At 40.2% G+C, this 21,063-nt stretch overlaps 1 protein-coding gene and 1 pseudogene across 4 annotated transcripts in view; both read left to right on the top strand.

The window, feature by feature from the left end:
* CFDP1 (craniofacial development protein 1) overlaps positions 1-21,063 on the top strand; it is a 105,702-nt gene that overhangs the window by 24,390 nt on the left and 60,249 nt on the right. The window contains exon 6 of one of the 4 annotated variants that reach the window (XM_055554046.1): positions 19,797-19,977. The exons of the other annotated variants lie outside the window; for them this stretch is intronic. Within the exon in view, the coding sequence (XP_055410021.1) occupies positions 19,797-19,962 (166 nt within the window). The 3' untranslated portion in view covers positions 19,963-19,977. Of the gene's footprint in view, positions 1-19,796; positions 19,978-21,063 lie in introns of those variants that run through there. 4 annotated transcript variants of the gene reach the window in all.
* LOC129632423 (60S ribosomal protein L34-like) lies at positions 10,737-11,643 on the top strand (annotated as a pseudogene).

Below are 21,063 nucleotides of genomic sequence, written 5' to 3'. Positions count from 1 at the left end.
CCTCACAGTGTCACACTGCTGGTTGAAGACCTTTTGGTATTGAGTGTATTTGAGCCATCCATCCCCAGGACCTTTACTTCATACAACAGAATCTGTCTGAGCCGTTGATCTCTCCCAAACTCCTTGGACATGAGTTAATAAAACCTTGTTGACTTTTAAGTTTCAATATATAGTCTTTTGATAGAGATCATTGGGCATTTTACTTCAAGCAATAAAAATCAAACATAGACACAGCACTGGGTTGGAAAAGTTTCTAATTTTTGATCTGAATCTCATTATTGATCTCCAAATTTTGACCTCCAAATTTTTCACAGAAAATATATTTACATCAATAGCAAAAAAAAAAAAAAAAAAGACAGGCTGTCTCAGAAATCTGACTCCACCTCCAGGTTTGATGCTCTTGTGAAATGCCTGATCAGGTGGCACGCGCCTGTGGGCCTGTGAGTAGGTATACATGATGAGGTTACTGAATGCCAGAGAAGGGCCATTCCCGGAAGAAGAGAATCAGCTTGTTTCAAAAGAATAAATATCATAAGTAAGTGCTTATTGGTAATTATTATAATTAATTATAATCATAATTGTATAATTATACAATTAACTATATTTATAATTTATATATATTTATAAATATTTTATTGACATAGTTCTAATTTATATATAATTATTATAATTAAGTTCATTTGAAGAAAGTGGGCATTCTAGACATGACCTGTGATATCTTTCATATTCGTTTTTTAGAGAACAAATAGTTTAATAGTTTAAAATTGGATGTACCTTATCTCTCTTTAAAAATAGCTATATTGAACTGTATTTATTTACCAATTAAGTTATGCCATTCTTTAGTTTTTAGCTGCTGCTGCTACTGCTAAATCGCTTCAGTTGTGTCCAACTCTGTGCGACCCCAGAGACGGCAGCCCACCAGGCTCCGCCATCCCTGGGATTCTCCAGGCAAGAACACTGGAGTGGGTTGCTATTTCCTTCTCCAATGCATGAAAGAGAAAAGTGAAAGTGAAGTCGCTCAGGCGTGTCCGACTCTTAGCGACCCCATGGACTGCAGCCCACCAGGCTCCTCCATCCATGGATTTTCCAGGCAAGAGTACTGGAGTGGGGTGCCATTGCCTTCTCCGTAGTTTTTAGCACTTCCCCCCAAATGCTGTCTATCTCCATTTTTATACACCTCTCTCTTCCCCACCGCCAGGAAACCACTAATCTATCTCTTTGTCTCAATTTGCCTGTTTGGACATTTCATGTAAATGGAGTCATACAGCATTTCTTGCTTTGTGTCTGGCTTCTTTGACTAACATGATGTGTGTTGGTTTTTTTGGCTGCACTGTGTAGCATGTGGGATCTTAGTTCCCTGACCAGGGATGGAACCCATGCCCCCTGCTTCGGGAGCTCGGAGTCTTAACCGCTGGACCATGAGGGAGGTCCCTAGCGTAATGTTTTTTGGGCCCATTCTTGTGTCTCTACTTCATTCCTTTTTATGACTGAATAATATTCCATCGTATGACTGTACCTCTTTCTGTTTATTTATTCATTAGTTGATGGACATAGGATTATTTGCTCTTTTTGACTATTACAAATAATCCTTATCTAAACATTCATGTGCAGGAGATCTGGGTTTGGTCTCTGGGTTGGGAAGATTCCCCTGGAGGAGGGCATGGCAACTCACTCCAGTATTCTTTCCTGGAGAATCCCCATGGACAGAGGAGCCTGGTGGGCTACAGTCCCTGGGGTCACAAAGAGTCAGACACGACTGAGTGACTAAGCACACACAGACATTCATGTACAAGTTTTTGTAGGGATATGTGTATGAACCTGGGTATGAAATTTCTGGGTCATGTGGTAAGTTGGACACAGTTTTGGATAGGACAAGGAGCCATAAGAGGAGAATTCACGTGTTACCGGGAGGTTCCGTTGACCGTGATTTCTTTTAAAGCATGTGTAGTTCTATATATAAGCTCTGCTGTAGGAAAAAGAGACTGGTGGAAAGCTGTAATGTCCAGTAACATTATAAAAGAAATGGCTAGATAAAAGGTAAAGCAATTTCCTTTTGTCATAGTTCATGTTGGATGTAAGGAGTGAGGTTAAGACTTTTGGTTTGTTCCCACAGCCAGCTCTAAGCTTTCTACTTAGTGAGATTTCCTGTTTGATGATAATTTGGGGTTTTACTTCAGCTGACTCAGGGCTGGCCCTCCCCTTATTTTATTACTGTTTGTAAATAGATGAGTTTCATGACTTTTCCATTAATGTTTGAATGTAACTTTGTTGCTCTTAGTGGATGTGGTTCTGCCAGTAGGAGGTGTTCAGGAACGTGTGGTGAGAGGGAGATTTTGGTGCCACATGACTTGAGACCATTGGTACTTAGTGGGTGGGGTTCGGGGGTACTGAATATCCTGCAGTGCTTAGGACAGTTTATGCAGAGAATTTTCTTTTCCAAAATGCCAGTAGTGTCCCCTTTGTGGCATACTGTTTTAGGGAGCTGGGGTCCTTCACTTTCCGGTTTGAGACTCCTCCAGGGTAGACATTCACAAACTGACAGTTGATGAATCAGATCTGTCCTTGGATGTTTTATTTGACCAGTATTTAAAAATCAGGAGAGTTGGCATAACACTTTGGATTATTGGCTTTTCTTCAGAAATAAGTTGTGCCCCTGCCCTCACTCTTTCCTGACAGCGGGAAGGAACTGGAGCAGAGCCGATGGGTTGTGCCCATTCCCGTTCACGCTCCTCAGTGTTGCTGCCTGCCAGGTCCCTGCGGTCAGGTGATTCTCACATGCTTGAACCCCGTGTTCCTCCTTAATGCTCAAGTTAATTACCTTTTGGAACCAACTTGTTCTCTAGATTAAGTATCAGACTTACTGCCTTCTCAGATTGTAGGTTAAATGTTTATCTGCTTTAAAAGAATAAGTAGTTTCTGTTTATTGATAGTTTACCAGATTTAAGACACAGTCCTAAATGTACATGAATTATTTCATTTACTCCCCATGGACATTTCAAGAGACGGGTGCTAACTTTGTGCCCATTTCACAGATCAGGAAACTGAAACTCAGGGAAGTGCTCTTAATTTGTTAAAAGTGCATAGTTGATGGATGGTGAAGCCTGGATTCGAGTCTAGTTCTACTTGAAACCAAAACCTGAACTCTCAGCCACTGTGCCTTACAACCACTCCTTCTTATTTTCCTAATTGACCTTTTTTGTTAAAAGTATCTCTTCAGCTTTATAACTGATGAAGGACCCTTTAAGGCTATTTTATGTTTTGTTATTTTTGAAGGAAGTGAGATGACTATTTAATCCCATTTCCTTTGTAAGCCTTTTCCTCATTAACCATGACTAGTCGGGTTTCCTGTATTATATTTTAATCTCAGCCTTATCTCATGAAATTGAAGGAGCTAACACATTTTAAAAATGAGTTCCAGGTTTGTTTAGAAAGCAAAGATACCTCTTTGCCGACAAAGGTCTGTTTGGTCAAGGCTCTGGTTTTTCCAGTAGTCATGTATGGATGGGATGTGAGAGTTGGACCATAAAGAAGGCTGAGCGCTGAAGAATTGATGCTTTCAAATTGTGACACTGGAGAAGCCTCTTAAGAGTCCCTTGGACAGCAAGGAGATCAAACCAGTCAATCCTAAAGGGTATCAACCCTGAATATTCATTGGAGGGACTGATGCTGAAGCTCCAATACTTTAGGGCTACCTGATGTGAAGAGCCTACTCATTGGAAAAGAGGCTGATTGATGCTAGAAAAGATTGAAGGCAAGAGGAGAAGGGGGCGACAGAGGATGAGATGGTTGGATGACATCACCTACTCAATGGACATGAATTTGAGCAAACTCCAGGAGGTCGTGAAGGACAGGGAAGTCTGGCGTGCCACAGTCCGTGGGGTCGCAAAGAGTCGGATACAACTTGGCGACTAAACAACAGCAGCAGTGGGCTCCTACTGAGGTCTCAATTTTACATTGCGGAAAGCTTATGTGAGGACCCCTCTCCCAGCTTCCAGGGGACCCAAGTAGGAGATATCCTTGTCTGGCTTGTTTTAAGCTCTTTTCTTCTTGCAACCATTTGTTCCAGAGGAGGACTATCTAGAAACAGCTTTTAAGAGGAAATGATTGATTCTATCAGCCTCACTGGTACTGCTTTTACTTTACTTATCAGCTCCAGAATGCTGCTTTTTGTTGGGGCAAGAAAACCCTGTACCGACTTGCACCTACATGTTCTTCAATGGATGCTTATATTCTGCTTCATTTGGTTTTAGCTTATTCTTAAATTTTACTTTAGTTATACTCTACAGTTGTTGCAGGTATAGGGTAAGTGGATTTGAAATTGAAATTAAACAATTCTTTTAAGATTTCCCCATGAATACTTGGAATATTTTGAATTTATTACAGCTGATCTCATCTCATGCACATTCTTGATTTGAAGAGATTGTTCCAGGTCAAGCTAGTAACTGAAAGAATTATGAATGGAGAGATTAATGATATTCCTTTCACCCCACCCTTCACTTTTTTGGGGAGACTTTTTGATATTTGGATCAAGTAATTCATGCATCTAAATGAGAACCCAAACATAGAAACGCTGCAAAGTAAGGAAATTTTTCCTTTGTAGTCACTGGGATGGGATTGAATCCCTACAGCAAATACTATGCCTCTAGGAAATGTCCCTTTTGGTTTTTCAGGTTGCCCAGAGTTGGACAAATTCTAGTGATCTTAGAAAGTCCTATCAAGGAGTTGCTTTATTACACAGAGCAACCTCCTTTTTAAAAACTTTGCCTTTACCCTTGAGTTAAAGTGGCAACAAGTCTAAGAGCCTGGTACCTATATGTGTTATAAATTTTAAAATTTTTATTTTTCTGTATTCCTATACCCTTGATTTTGCCAAATTTCTCTTGGTGTGAAATAGGGAAGGAAGATGCTTTGAGGGCTTCTTGGAGTGTAGGGAAGCATAGAAAGGGTAGGTAGCTGAAGTTATGACTCGTGAAGTTCAGTTGGTGCGATAATAGGAAATTAATTTGGAAAAGATACATAGAGGCCTTCATTTAAGAAGAGAATTGTGATGCTGTAGGGACGAAGTGGAAATATTTTGATTGTAACGTGAATTTATTGATTTTAGTTGCTGCTTGTGTTTTAGCTTCTTTCAGTGTACACTAGAGGGCAGAGTTCCCCTGAAAAGATGGTTTGTCTTTGGCAAGATCCCAGGAGAAGAAACATTCCTAAGATCGGGTATATAAGTGTGTACATTTTTCTCTAATGATATGGGATTATTCTCTTGGTATGAAATATTTTTATGTTTTATATATAGTTTCTACATTTTTCTTTTATTAGAGAATTTGTTTTGTTTTAAATTGTACCACTGTGCTTAGAAAGTGGAAAATGATTTTTCCTCTCTTGAGTTCTTTCATTCCCAGTCCCAGAGGCTAATCGTTTTAGCCAGTTATCAGTTATATTCCAATCCTTCCCTATATTATGCTAATATATTATAATATATATACATTAAAACAAAAATGGACTTACTCTTTCTTCAACTTGTATTTTTAAACAGTCTTATTTTGGGTATCTTTTCAGGTCCAGTATAAATGTCTACACTTCTTTATGCCTGCATGATACTCTGTTGTGTGAATATTATATAATTTGAATAACCAACCATTCCCTTATTGGTGAACTTTTAGTTTTCCAGATTTTGCACTTGTTAATAGTTCTGTAGTAATCCTTGTACATACATTTTTTTTTTTTAATCTTCTCATGCTGTTATTTCTGGAAGACAGATTTCTTATAAGTGGAATTGCTGAGTCAAATGTATGCACCTTAAATCCTAATAGATGCTGCCAAATAGGCAACAAGAGTTTGAAATCTCCAGTGTTATGTGAGTTGGAGGGCGCATTTCTGCACATCAACTTTACTAGTATCCAAAGGTTTCTCCACAATCAGGTTAACTGATTCCTCTTAACCTATTGGTTTGTGTTGTGGCTTAAAATTCCCCCTCCTTTGAAAACTTTTATCAGAAACAGACTTTTTTTTTTCTTCCAAGAATTAAACTAGTGCTACATTTTGGTGCATTTTTCAAATATTAGAAAAAGAATAAATTAAGATTTTGGTATCACCTATAGATTGTCTCCATGTCATATCAGATCATCAAAGTTAATTAATTCTCAGTCATTTAAGAGTTCAGATAAAAATCTGAGTTTTATGAACATTGAGAGCAATTGTGAGCCAGTTTAGGGACTGTAGTATATTATAGATTCTTTAAAATGCTATGTGTTACTTCTCTCTTTATGTCCTTAGTGGTGGAAGTCACTATTCCCAAATGTTTTCATGTCAGTGAAGAATGTCATTTGTCCTAAGCTTAGCAGCCAGTGGTTCTTACATTCTGATCATGTTCTGATACAGGCATCTTTCTACTGTTTTGTGGGAGGTTATGATTATATAGCGGAAAGGCAATGGCAATCCACTCCAGTACTCTTGCCTGGAAAACCCCATGGACGGAGGAGTCTGGAGGGCTGCAGTCCATGGGGTCACTGAGGGTCGGACACAACTAAGCGACTTCACTTTCACTTTTCACTGTCATGCATTGGAGAAGGAAATGGCAGCCCACTCCAGTGTTCTTGCCTGGAGAATCCCAGGGATGGGGGAACCTGGTGGGCTGCCGTCTCTGGGGTCGCACAGAGTCGGAGACTACTGAAGTGACTTAGCAGTATGATTATATAGAAAGATTCATATTTGATAAATATTTTTATTTGGATTGGGGAGTTTTTCTTATGGGAGAGGCTGAGTGAGTAGCTTTGTTCTCGTTATTTTGGTCAGGGATTGAAAATCAGGCTGATGTGAGGTCCAGCACTGAACTGTAGTCAGTTACTAGCCCTGGATTCTTGCCAAAACCCTGTTATCCGAGGGAACCTATGATAAATGTCATTCAAAATAATTTAAAATTTCTAACCTAGTCTAATATTTCTGTATCATTAAGAAAATGGGAGATTCTGAATAAATGTTAATCTTTGGATATATTAATAGTAATTCTGGATGCTTATGACCATAAAAAAAAAGTCACAGCCTTTTGAAAGTTAGACTTCCCTTGAATTTGAAATGCTTGCCATTTAATAGCTGCTTATTTGAGAATAAGCAAGAGCAATCCACGCTTTGCATTGGCTTTTGCTTTAAACTGGGATCATTTAGCCCCAGATGCTTGCGAGATGGTGACCTGTAGGAGGTAGGAACCAAAAAAGAAGAGTTTCTCTATAGTCAGAGTGTGACACGTCTTATTTGAAGTGAGAATTAGAAAGACCCAAAGGATCCCATGTATAAAACACTCTTGATCTTGAACTCTTGTCTCATGTAACTAGTTTCAAAGAAAAGATTTGAAGGAGTTTCCTTTAGAGCATTAACCACAAGCATCATGTCTGCTTCCCAGCTGTGTTTCTGTATATGCTGTGGGTTAATGAAATCCTAGTTTTTGAAAGCATTTCAGAAAGTCATTCCAATTAAGTTTACGTTGGACCTATCTGGACCTCAATTTCTCAGTCTTGCTGTGATGAAGCCAACTTTCTTATTGGGCTAACTTAGACAATCAGCTATGTGTTTTACAGTATCATAGAAGAATGAGCCAGGTAGAATTTCAGCACAAAGGCTTAGCTTTTGAAGTATCTGTCTTTATGAAACTGGAGTTATATATGTATTTTTTAAAGCTCCTTTGAAATAGGACTTTGGTCAGCACCAAAATGAAAGTGAAGGATCAGTGCTTCTCAGATGTAGTAGGAAAAGTTTGGATAAAGGCTTCTGTTTTCCGTACATTTATCAATCCCTGGGGGAATTGATTGGCAATGGAAAATGGAACACATCTCCTTTCTCCCAGTGTGGTGTGTCTTCTACTTACAATACAGTATCTCAGGACGCCCCTTCCTGATAAGACTGACATACCTCTGAGCTTCCCACTGCCGCCTCTTCTGTGTGTGTAGCGCGTCCGCAGGGTTCAAAGGCCTCTTCTTCTGACCATCTCTTCAGTGCTGGTAGTTCGCTGTCTGTCCAATACTGCTTTTCTCCTGAGCTCCAGACCCATGTTTCTCATTGCTTGCTACAAGTTTATTCTGAATCCTCTTGACACTACAGTGGTCCAACATTTAATTCATTTTCTCTAAATTTTTCCATTTTACAGTACTGGAGAAATGGAGCCTGGGAAGCTAAGTAGCTTCTCAGGGAGAACTTCTAAACTAAAGCTTCTTTCTAATCAATTTTTCCTACCTGCTTGTCTGTCTCTGGAGAAAGAATATACCACCACTATTTCCTAAATCATTCATCCCAGCCTCAGTGCTGTCTTCAATTCTTTCCTTTCTTTTTCCTATCCTCCCCCTGCTCCCAACTGCCCAATCCATTCAGTTCAGTTCAGTTCAGTTGCTCAGTCGTGTCCGACTCTTTGCAACCCCATGAATCGCAGCACACCAGGCCTCCCTGTCCATCACCAACTCCCAGAGTTCACTCAGACTCACGTCCATCGAGTCAGTGATGCCATCCAGCCATCTCATCCTCTGTCGTCCCCTTCTCCTCCTCCCCCCAATCCCTCCCAGCATCAGAGCCTTTTCCAATGAGTCACCTCTTCGCATGAGGTGGCCAAAGTACTGGAGTTTCAGCTTTAGCATCATTCCTTCCAAAGAAATCCCAGGGCTGATCTCCTTCAGAATGGACTGGTTGGATCTCCTTGCAGTCCAAGGGACTCTCAAGAGTCTTCTCCAACACCACAGTTCAAAAGCATCAATTCTTCGGCACTCAGCTTTCTTCACAGTCCAACTCTCACATCCATACATGACCACTGAAAAAACCATAGCCTTGACTAGACGGACCTTTGTTGGCAAGTAATGTCTCTGCTTTTCAATATGCTATCTAGGTTGGTCATAACTTTCCATTAAGTCCTTTTAAATTCCACCTTCAGAATTCTCTGAATATTCATTTATATTCTTTCCCTCTCTCTCTTCGTGCCTTCTGTCTATATTTCATCTTCACTGACATTGCCTCTTTTCTGGGTCTTTCTTTCTTCATCATCTGTCTTGTAACTGAAATATTTTCTAAAGTTTTTGAATAGCTTGGATTATTATAATTGGTTCCTAAGTTTACTTAAGAGACTGCAGTCTCTCTTCCTGTATCCACCCTGGATACCATTGCTGGAATAAGAGATTTTGGGCAATGGTTCAGTTTAGATCCTATCACTTGCTCAAAAATTTGATTCTTTTTGCCTACTATTCGGTTCAAATTCTTTAGCCTAATATTAGTGAACAATGGATTTTAGTTCCAGCAAACCACACGTTTTTCTGTTACTCTTTGACAGCCAGAGACAGGTCCTTCCCTTTGCCCCATATTTTCCTCCATCAGCTTATTCAGACTCCCTGTCTCCACCCCGGGTGCTCTCATCTCTTCCCATCTGTGGGAATCCTGCCCATTTTTTAAGCCCAACTCTGCCCTCTCACACTCTGTCCTGATGCAGATCCTCTCTCTTTGTACTCCTGTCCCACTGATGGCCCTTTAAATATTTGACCATGAAGTATAGTTATTTTATTCTTTCTTATTCATGCCTTGAAGAGAATAAAACTCTTAAGATCTTTTCTTTGACGTTGAATTTCTGCAGTTCAATACTGTGTGGATGGTACAGATTTAATTTTGCTTCTTAAATCTGAAAATTCATGCCTTTTGAAAGTTCTGAAAATTTCTCAGGCATTGTCTCTTTGAATATTGTCTGTTTGCATTTTATCATCACTGTTTAGAATACCTATATGTCAGGTCTTTTCATTTTGTCCTCCACATCGCTTCACTTCTCTAGTATTTTTCACCTCGCTGTATCTCTGAGTTGCCTTTTGGCTGTTTCCGGTGTCCCAGTTCTTTACTTTTTCTTCAGCTATGTCTAAGCTGTTTTAACTTGTTCACTGAGTTTCATTTCAATAAGTATGTTTTCTTTTTATTTTTAGAATTTTTATTTGATTTGTTTGCAAATCTGCTTGTTTTTTTTTCTCACAGGATCATGTGGTTTTGAGGTTTTCTTTTACATTCATCATCATTTTATGAGTGCTTCCTTTATAGTTTCTGTCTGATTGTTCTTTTATCAGAAGTTCTTAGAGTTCTAAAGCTGTCTTTATTTCATTTGTAGTCTCTTATAGTGGGTTATGGCCCTTTGTGTTTAGTATTCTTTATCATCTTTACTAAGGTTTTGTCTGTGGCGTGATTTCATATGGCCTAGTGAAATTATATTTCTCTAAAGTGAGATGAATTCTCCACTCGGTGCCCTGGCTTTTTATGTTTTCTTTTTTTCTTTTTTTGCTTTGAAGTTTCTGGAACACTCAGCTATCATAACTGGAATAATTATGAATCCTAATTATCACAGGCCAGGGTTCCAGTTCTCAGGAGATACTCTGCCCCACCCCCCCACTCCTCCCCCCCGCCCCACCTTTTCCCTACTGTCCAAGCAGAGAGAAGCTTTCTTGTTTGCTCTGTAGGCTGTTAGGTGAACTTTTCCTAGTCTGTCCTTTCCCTGAGGATACACAGTTTCTGTTTTATTTGAGACTTTAGTTCTAGCCTTCCACCTTTTATAAGTTGGAGACTAGTCCTGTTATCATGTGGATAGCAAAACCCAGGGCGGAAGTTATTGAAACTCCTTCCCCACCGCATTCAGCTCCTGTAGCCACTGGATCAGCTCATATTCTGCCACTGTGGTTTCAGTTCCTTCCTTGATCCTGGCACCCTGGATGTTTCCTTTTTCTCTCGCCCGGGTTTAACTATGCATTTAAAATAATGTTTGGTCTTTTGGTATATTTAAATCTAGTGTTTCTAGGTCTTCATTGGAGAATGTTTAGGTTACATTAAACATTCATCTTGCCTGAACTGGAAGTTCATTGTGAGAAGTCGCTCAGTCGTGTCCGACTCTTTGCAACCCCATGGACTGTAGCCTATCAGGGTCCTCTGTCAGGATTCTCCAGGCAAGAATACTGGAGTGGGTTGCCATTTCCTTCTCCAGGGGATCTTCCCAACCCAGGGATCGAACTCGGGTCTCCCACATTGCAGGCGGACACTTTACCACCTGAGCCACCAGGGAAGCCCCTCTTTAAGGGCAGATATGTATTGCTTTTTTTAAAAGATGTTTCCCTGCAGCTAGTAGGAAGTTGGTCATTACAATTGGCGAATTTGAAGTTACTCAAAGGAAATACTTCTGACTACACTGAGCATAGGAAGAAATACCCAGTAACCTATTAAAAAAAAAAGTTGGGGGGCGGCATCTGGAGGCATTCAGGATGGTGCAGCGTCTGACGTACCGTCGTAGGCTGTCCTACAATACAGCCTCTACAAAACCAGGCCGTCCCGAGCCCCTGGTAATAGAATTGTTTACCTTTATACCAAGAAGGTTGGGAAAGCACCAAAATCTGCATGTGGTGTGTACCCAGGCCGACTTAGAGGCGTTCGTGCTGTGAGACCAAAAGTTCTCATGAGGTTGTCTAAAACGAAGAAACATGTCAGCCGAGCCTGTGGTGGTTCCATGTGTGCTAAATGTGTCCGCGACAGGATCAAGCGCGCTTTCCTTATTGAAGAGCAGAAGATCGTTGTGAAAGTATTGAAAGCACAAGCACAGAGTCAGAAAGCTAAATAAAAAATGAACCATTTTTGAGTAATAAAAAAAAAAAATACCCAGTAACCTTTAAAAACACATTTGATGACTTTCTTTCATATCATATATAAACTGATTCTTCTATTCAAATCCTATTGATTTTTACCATTAAAATACTGTATATCTTAAATGTCTGTTGTTTTTCTTCCCTCTTTTGAGCTATTTACATTGCTCCCTTTGTTGGTTTTCCTTGTTCTCTTCAGAAACAAAATATCTGGGAATATTTTTTGTTACATTTTCTAAAGCATCCATGAATTTTCCTCATACTCATATTAGTCTTATTTGTTGCCTTCCCCCGCCCCGCCCCCAGCTCCATCTTAATGTCTGTTTTGAAAATCTTTACCACCAGGTATTGTGGAGCTTCTTTTTGTCTGTCTGGTGCCTCACCCCCTCAGAAATCTGCAAGAAATTTCATAAATGCCACACTTCATGGGAGGCAAGGAGCCGAATATTCAAAACCATTGATTTCCCAGTGTTCTTTGTAGCTAGTTTTCCGTCAGGAACCTGGGCTGCTTGAGTCAGATACCTGCCCAGGATTTTCAGTCCAGCCTAGTGAGGCAGAGGCAGCGAACTCGGAAGATCTTCCCGGGCCCACGTAGGGGCAGCAGCTGCAGTGTGTGTGGGACCCCAGACAGCAGCACCGTCAGTCTAGGTCTGTGGTGTGATTTGGGGGCATTGTTTCCAGCTTCTGAACTTGCTTCTTAAATCCTGGATTTTGATGAGTAACCCAATACCTTTTTTTTTAATTATACTTTCTATTTTGAGAGATTGTAGACTCACATGCAGTTTGTAAAATAACAGCTTTCTTGAATCCTTGATCCAGCATCCCTCTATTGTAACATCTTACAGTATCACAAATAAAGTGCTACAGATAGTCATGTACAGGTTTTGTGTGGTTGTTAAGTGTGTGTATTTGTGGGGTGTTTTGTTTTGTTTCTGTCGCGCCATGTGTCTTGCTGGCTTTTAGATCCCTGAGCAGGGACTGAACCCGGACTACAGCAGTGCAGGTGCTGAGTCCTAACCCTGAACTGCCAGGGAGTTCACATAAGTGTGTTATTTTTGTGTGAACAAGTTTTCTATTGCTACTATAACAAATTACCATAAATGCAGCTACTTACAAAGCACAAATTTATTGTCTTACAATTTTGTAGACTAGAAGCCCAACACCATGGTTTCACCATGCTAAAATCAAAGCGGATCTGTGTTCCTAGTGATTGTAGGACTACTAAGGGCTTCATTTTCTTGCTCTCAGCTGTGGGCCTTCCCAGCTTCCAGAGACCACCCACTTTCCTTGACTCGTGGCCCGCTTCTGTTTTCAAAGCCAGCAGCAGCTGGTTGATTCTCTCTCAAGCTAAGAATGTCTGTTCCTCCTTTCATCTCATCTCTAACCTAGCTGGAAAAGGTTCTCTGCTTGTGAGGATTTCTTTGATTAGATTGGGCCCACACTGATAATCAAGGATTATCTCCACTGTCTCAAGGACCATACCCTTAATTACATCTGCAGAGTCCCTTTTGCCATGGAACTGTAAGGTAACTAAATCAGATCCCAGGAGCGTAGGGAGTGAATATCCTTCAGGGAGAGGGGTCCTTTTTCTTCTCAACACATATAAAATTTCATTTCTCAGAGGTAAATGCTCTGAGAGGGAGTCAATTACTGAGTCATGGTAGTTGAGAGTGAAACTACCATATAAGTAGGAGAGTGAAAAAGTTGGTTTTTAAAGCTCAACATTCAGAAAATGAAGTCATGGCGTCCAGTCCCATCACTTCCTGGCAAGTAGATGGGGAAACAATGGAAACAGTGACAGACTTTTATTTTCTTATTTCATTGGGAGGACTGATGCTGAAGCTCCAATCCTTTAGCCACCTGATGTGAATAACTGACTCATTGGAAAAGACCCTGATTCTGGGAAAGATTGAGGGCAGGAGGAGAAGGGGACAATAGAGGATGAGATGGCTGGATGGCATCACCGTCTCAATGGACATGAGTTTGAGTGAACTCCGGGAGTTAGTGATAGACAGGGAGGCCTGGTGCACTGCAGTCCATGGGGTCACAAAGAATCGGACGTGACTGAGCGACTGAACTGAACTGATGGTCGTTGAATGTATACTTTTATAAGAAACTGTCCAACTTTTCCAAAGGGGCTGCACCATTTTACACTTCCACCAGTAGTGTGTAAGGGATTCAGTTTCTCTGCATTCTTATCAACATTTGGCATGGCCATTTTTGTTTATTTTAGCCACTCCAGTAGGTGTGAAGTGATGCTTCATTATGATTTTAATTTATATTTCTCTAATGGCATATAAATACATTTCCCTAAGGTGTTAAATACTTTTTCATGTGCTCTTTTGCCATCTATATATCCTCTGGTGAAATGACTGTTCTTGTCTTTTGCCCATTTTCTAACTGGATTGTTGAACTTCTTACTGCTGAGTTTTAAGAGTTGTCTATAAATTCTAGATATTTGTCCTTTATCAGATACTAAGTTTGCAGATCCTTTCTTCCAATGTATAGCTGTCTTATCCTTTTAAGAAGATTTTCACAGGGCATATGTTTGTGATTTTGATGAAGTCCAATTTATCAGTTTTTCCTTTTATGGATTTTCCTTGAGGTGTCAGGTCCAAGAACGCTTTGCCTAGCCCTAGATCCCACAGATTTTTCTTTGATTTTTTTTATTTTATTTTATGTTTTACATTTAACTTCATGTACTGGTTTTGAGTTATTTTTTGCATGAGGCATGTGATTTAGGTCAAGGTTGATTTTTTTAATTTTTGTTTCATTTTATTTATTTTTTTGCCTGTGCCATCCTCTTTGTGGCAACATTTGTTGAAATTACTTTTGCCCTTTTGTCAAAAATTACTTTGAATTACTTTTGCCCTTTTGTCAAAAATTAATTCGGCTGATTTCTGTTTCTGGGTTCTCTGTTCCATTGACATGTGTCTATCCCACAATCTTGATTACTGATCTATAAAATAAATTTTGAAATCTGGTCATCTAATTCCTTCCACTTCATTATTTCATTTCAGAAGTATTTTTTAAAAACTCTTCTAGTTCTTTTGCCTTTCCAAATAAGTTTTGAAATAATTTTGTCAGTGTCTAGAAAAACTCTGGGATTTTGATAGGAATTCCTGTCAAACCTTGTTAAACCTTGTTATGGACTGAATTGTGTTCCTCCCTCCCCTCTTAAAAACTTGTATTTTGAAGCTTTAACCCCCAGTGTGACTGTGTTTTGGAATAAGGTATTAAAGTAAATAATGTTAAATGAGGTTATAAGGGTGGGTGCTCATCCCATAGGATCAGTCTCCTTATAAGAAGAGGAAGAGACACCAGACCTCTCTCTGCAAATATTAACAGAGAAGGGGTCATGTGAAGACACAGCAAGAAGGTATTTGTTTGCCAACCAGAGAGGTCTTACCTTGATCTTGGATTTCCAGCCTCCAGAACTGTGCTGCCGCTGCTGCTAAGTCGCTTCAGTCGTGTCTGACTCCGTGCGACCCCAGAGACGGCAGCCCACCAGGCTCCCCTGTCCCTGGGATTCTCCAGGCAAGAACACTGGAGTGGGTTGCCATTTCCTTCTCCAGTGCATAAAAGTGAAAAGGGAAAGTGAAGTCGCTCAGTCATGTCTGACTCTTAGCGACCCCATGGGCTGCAGCCTACCAGGCTCCTCTGTCCATGGGATTTTCCAGGCAAGAGTACTGGAGTGGGGTGCCATTGCCTTCTCTGTCCAAAACTGTGAGGAAATGCATTTCTGTTATTTAAGCCACTAGTCTATGGTATGCTGCTATGGGGCAGCCCAAGCAGACTAATATAAACCTCTAAGTCAGTCCAGAGGGTATTGATATCTTTATTATATTGAGTCTTTCAATCCATGAACTTTGTATGTGTCTCCATTTATTTTTATTAGCATTTTGCAGTTTTAAACATATAAGTCCTATATATATAATTTGTTGGAGTTATGCCTAATATTTTGTTTTCTTTTGAATGATTGTAAATGGCATTGTATTTTTAAATTAATCTTTGTCTTCATTAACATTTTTCTATTCTATAGTCTATTTTGTCAGATATCAGTATAGCCACTCCAGCTCTCTCTCTTTTTTAAAACTGACTTTATTTTTTTTTTTTTTAATTTGTTTGCATCACACGGGTTGCAGCATCTTAGTTCCCCCAACCAGGGGTTGAACCTGTGCCTTTGGCAGTGAAACTGCAGAGTCCTAACCACTGGACTGCCAGGGTTTCCCTCTTATTGTATTTTTAATTTTAATGTTGACATGTTCATTGCTAGTATATGGAAATATAATTGATTTTTGTGTGTTTATCTTATACCCTGCAACCTGACTTAACTCACATATTCTAGGACTTTTAAAAATAGACTCCTTGGAATTTTTACATAGTTAATCTTGCAAAAGAAAGTGGAGTCACTCAGTTGTGTCCAACTCTTTGCGACCCCATGGACTGTAGCCTACCAGGCTCTTCTGTCCATGGGATTCTCCAGGCAATAGTCCTGAAGTGGATTGCCATTTCCTTCTCCAGGGGTCTTCCCAACCCAGGGATCGAACCCGGGTCTCCCCCATTGTAGACAGACGCTTTACCGTCTAAGCCACTAGGGAAGCCAATCTTGCAAATAGGGACAATTTTATCCCTTGTTCTGTCTCTCTTCCTTTTTCCTTTTCTTGCCTTAGTGCTCTGGCACAGACACGGCACTGTATTGAATAAGAGCAGTGAGAGCAGATATCCTTGCTTTGTTCCCAGTCTTAGGGAGAAACAGTACATTTCACTACAATGTATAAGCTTTACATGTAAAATCTGTACACTGTAATGTAAAAAGCCATAGGCTTTTTGTATTGTAGATGCTTTTAATCAAGTTGAATAAGTACCCCCTCTATTGCTGATTTTTTTTAGGATTTTTATTATAAGTAGGTGTTAAATTTTGTCAGTTGCTTTTTTTGTATAGATTGATATAGTCAAGTGATTTATTTTCCTTTAGCCTGTTAATATGATGGATTATGTTGATTTTTTTTTTTTGAGCATTGCTGTGATGCAGTTGACATACTGTATAATTCAGCTGTTTAAAGTGTACACACCTGTGGTTTTTAGTAAGTCACAGAGTTTTGCATCTCCCCCACAAGAACTCCTGCACGCATTAGCTGTCACTCCCCATCTCCTCCCACCCCGCCTGTTCCTTTCACTTCAACCGAGGTGGCCACCAGTCTGTTTCTTTCTCTATGGGTTTGCCTATTCTGAACATTTCATATAAATGGAATGGATAATACATGATCTTTTGTCTCTGGCTTTTTCACTTAGCGTAATATTTTTAAGGTTCATTCATATTGTAGCATATTTCATTTCTTCTTGTTGCTGTGTGTGTGCTTGGTCACTCAGTCGTGTCTGACTCTTTGCGACTCCATGGATTGTAGCCCACCAGACTCCTCTGCCATGGGGATTCTGCAGGCCAGAATACTGGAGTGGGTTGCCATGCTCTCCTCCAGGGTATCTTCCCATCCCAGGGATGAAACCCAGGTCTCCTGCATTGCAGGTGGATTCTTTACCATCTGAGCCACCAGGGAAGCCATGTAATAGTCCATTGTATGGCTCTCCGTTATCAGTTGATGGACATTCAAGTCAGTTTCCACTTTTTGGCTATTATGAATAAGGCTATAAGTATTTGTATACAAGATTTTCTGTGGACGTGTGTTTTCATTTCTCTTGGAGTGGATGGGAGTGGGGTCATATAGTAACTGTGTTTAACTATTTGAGCAGCTTGCAGACTGTTTTCCAAAGAGACATTTCCACAAACGTTCTACTTTTCCTCATCCTCATCAGTACTGTTATTATCCTTCTTTTTGGTTATAACTATCTTTGGGGGTTCATGCCATCTTACTGTAATCTTGATTTGGAATTCCCTGGTGGCTTATGATATTGATCATCTTCATGTGCTTATTAGCCATTTGTATATCTTTTTTGGAGAAGAGTCTATTCAGATCTGCTCCTCATTTTTAATTGGGTTGTCTTTTTGTTATTGAGTTGTAAAAGTTCTTTATACATTCTGAATACATGTCCCCTGCAGTAGAAGTGCAGTCTTCACCACAGGACTGCCAGGAAAGTCCCCTTCACCTCGTCTAAATTTATTGACATTAGTTTTATGACCCTGGATGTGGTCTAGCTTGGTATTTGTTCTGTGAATGCTTCAAAGCCTAAATTCCTTTTCTGTGTAAATCAGCCAGAGGCAGTGTCTGTGTCTATCTAGACACTTGAACTAATACTTGCTTCCCACTGCATCTGTTAATAGCCTTTATTGCAACACTTGCTGTACTGTCCTGTCAGTTTACATGTTGGTCTGTGAACCTGAGGATGTAGGTTTTGTGTCTTTTTTTTTTTTTCTTTAATACCCATTCTGGTACGTGGAAAATAATTTATAGGCATTTCTTGGATGAATGAATAAATAGATTTTATTAATGATCACCATTTTTTAAAAGTCTTACGTAAACTCAGATCAAAGGAGATTTCATTTTTTTTGCTTATATGTATTCTCCTATCAGTCTTACTCTTAAAAGCAGAATGTTTTTGGTTCCACAGCTTGTGTTCAGCAAGTGATTGACCCCTGAAACAAACTGTAATGTCTATTTATGTAATTAGAATGACATTTCATTTCAGCTTGATCATGTAGTATTTCAAGCATAGACATGTGGGAAGTTCCTTACTCATTCCACAAGACTTATTTCACAACTCCTGCTATTTCCTTTATTACAGGTTGACTTGTCCTCTTGTAAAAGTGTTGCTTCCATAACAAGACATTTCACAATACACATCCTTGTACAGTGAACAAAAGCTCTGATATGTACCTAGAAGCCTTGTTTTCTAGTCAGGAAGCACATGGTATTCCTTCAGCCTTTCCTGCACTTAACTTTGAGTTTCCTTATGGATAACTGTTTGGTTGTTTTCTCCATTCAGTGTAGGTACTGGGTAGCTCAGACAGGAAAGAATCTGCTTGCAGTGCAGGAGACCCAGGTTCAATTCCTGGGTCAGGAAAATCCCCTGGAAAAGGAAATGGCAACCTATTCCAGTATTCTTGCCTGGGAAATCCCATGGACCAAGGTGCTGACCTACAGTCCAAGGGGTCAGAAAGAGTTGGACACGACTGAGCAACTAACACTTTCACTTTCCCTGGGTTAAAATGTACGGAAAGGATTTTATTGTATACTGTGCACTGTTACTGTTAAAGCGTTCAGGCTGTTGCTGGTGACTGCCATCTAAGTTGTGTGTACAGGGACCCGAGCTACACACTCTGCCACTTGGCATGATACCCTATTTATTGCTCAAGCAATTTGGGGTGACTTCCTCTCTGTTGCTTTGGGGATTTTCTAACAGTTTTTACTGCAAGAAAAAAAAAAATAGAACTGAATGAACTGGGGATGGCCAGTGGGAAAAGACTTCTTGAATGATTTCTCTGACTTTCAGTTAAGAGCACATTTAATGGGTTCATGTTTTTCCTCCTTTGAAACTAAATTGACTAGATGGTACTTGAACACAGGAAGATCTTTCTGTATCTTCTCTCATACTTAGTTTCTTCTCTTCTCTGCCATCTTTTTTTCTTTTTTTGTTATTTCAGCTAGATGCCTTGTTAATAGCTATATATTGAGAATATGCAAGAAAGGGGTGAGATATAAATAAGGCAAGATTGTAGAGATAAGGATATCATTTTAGTTGCGGTTAGTATCCTTTCATCACATTTCAGGTGAACTCAAGTTAAGAATGGTGGAGAGCATTTTAGTGACAATCCCCATATTCTAAGCTTCGTTATTTTCTGAGTCTTCATCTATTCAGAAGATGTATTAAACAGCATCAGTTGAGTGCTTTTTGGTTCCCCACAGAATTTGACTTTCTTAACAGAATATAGGATAGTTATCATAGGAGCCTCAGTGTTCAATTCAGCGTGTTACAGCAGTTGTATATATCCAGGTAGCCCCTCCTGAAATGAGGTCTGCATGGTGTAACTCCATCTCCCCAGAAAGCTTCCTCATGCCTTTTCTCAGGTGGTTCTCTTCCCCGCTCCCCTCACACCTTCTGCCCCAGGCAACCACTCATTTTTATTACGATATATTAGTTTTCCTATTCCAAAATTTGATGTATATCAGTCATATGTTGTGTAACTCTTTTGTTTGTGGCTTTTTTACTCAGCATGTTTTTTAGACTCACCCATGTTGCTGCTGCTGCTGCTAAGTCGCTTCAGTCGTGTCCGACTCTGTGCGACCCCACAGACGGCAGCCCACCAGGCTCCCCTGTCCTTGGGATCCTCCAGGCAAGAACACTGGAGTGGGATTGCCATTTCCTTCTCCATGGATGAAAGTGAAAAGTGAAAATGAAGTCGCTCAGTTGTGTCCGACTCTTAGCGACCCCATGGACTGCAGCCTACCAGGCTCCTCTGTCCATGGGATTTTCCAAGCAAGAGTACTGGAGTGGGGTGCCACTGCCTTCTTCACCCATGTTACTGTGTCATATTCATTTATTTCCATTGTATGAGAATATGCCAGTTTATCCATTCTGTTAATGGGCGTCTGGGTTATTTCCAAATCTTTTTGAAGACATATGTTTTTATTTCTCTTGGGTAAATAAATACCAGGGAATAGGATTGCTAGGTCATAGGATAGGTGTGTATTTAATGTGAAAAACAGATTGCCGAACAGTTCTCCAAAGTGAGTGCGTTATTTTATATTCTTGCCTGCGTGTGTGAGAGAGTTCCACTTGGTCCATATTCTGGTCCACGTTTGGTTTTGTCAGTCTTTTTTATTTTGGTGGGTGTGGGTTTTCATTTGCATTGCTCTGAAAACTAATAATAATGACATCTTATCATGTGCTTATTGGCCATTTGTATGTCTTCTTTTGTGAAATGTGTCCTCCAGTCTCATTTTTTATCAGTTGTTCATGAGTTTGTTGAATTGTAGGAATTCTTAATATATTCTGGATGTGTGTACTTTATCAGATATAAATGCTATTACTGAGTATTTCTTTTTTTTTTAGCTCACAATTATATTTATTTGTTATTTTTGGTTAGACTGGGTTTTTGTTGCTGTGAGTGGGCTTTCTCTAGGTGCAGAGAGTGGGGGCTTTCTCAAGTGCAGACAGTGGGGTCTGCTCTCTAGGTGCACACAGTGGGGGCTTTCTCTAGGTGCAGACAGTGGGCGCTGCTCTCTAGGTGCAGAGGTGGGGGCTTTCTCAGGTGCAGACAGTGGGGTCTGCTCTCTAGGTGCACACAGTGGGGGCTTTCTCAGGTGCAGACAGTGGGGGCTTTCTCAGGTGCAGACAGTGGGCACTGCTCTCTAGATTCAGACAGTGGGGGCTTTCTCTAGGTGCAGACAGTGGGCGCTGCTCTCTAGGTGCAGACAGTGGGCGCTGCTCTCTAGGTGCAGACAGTGGGCGCTGCTCTCTAGGTGCAGAGGTGGGGGCT

This window comes from Bubalus kerabau, chromosome 17 (genome assembly GCF_029407905.1).
Source record: "Bubalus kerabau isolate K-KA32 ecotype Philippines breed swamp buffalo chromosome 17, PCC_UOA_SB_1v2, whole genome shotgun sequence".
NCBI classification, from domain to species: domain Eukaryota; kingdom Metazoa; phylum Chordata; class Mammalia; order Artiodactyla; family Bovidae; genus Bubalus; species Bubalus kerabau.
This window is presented reverse-complemented; position numbering and strand designations above follow the sequence as displayed.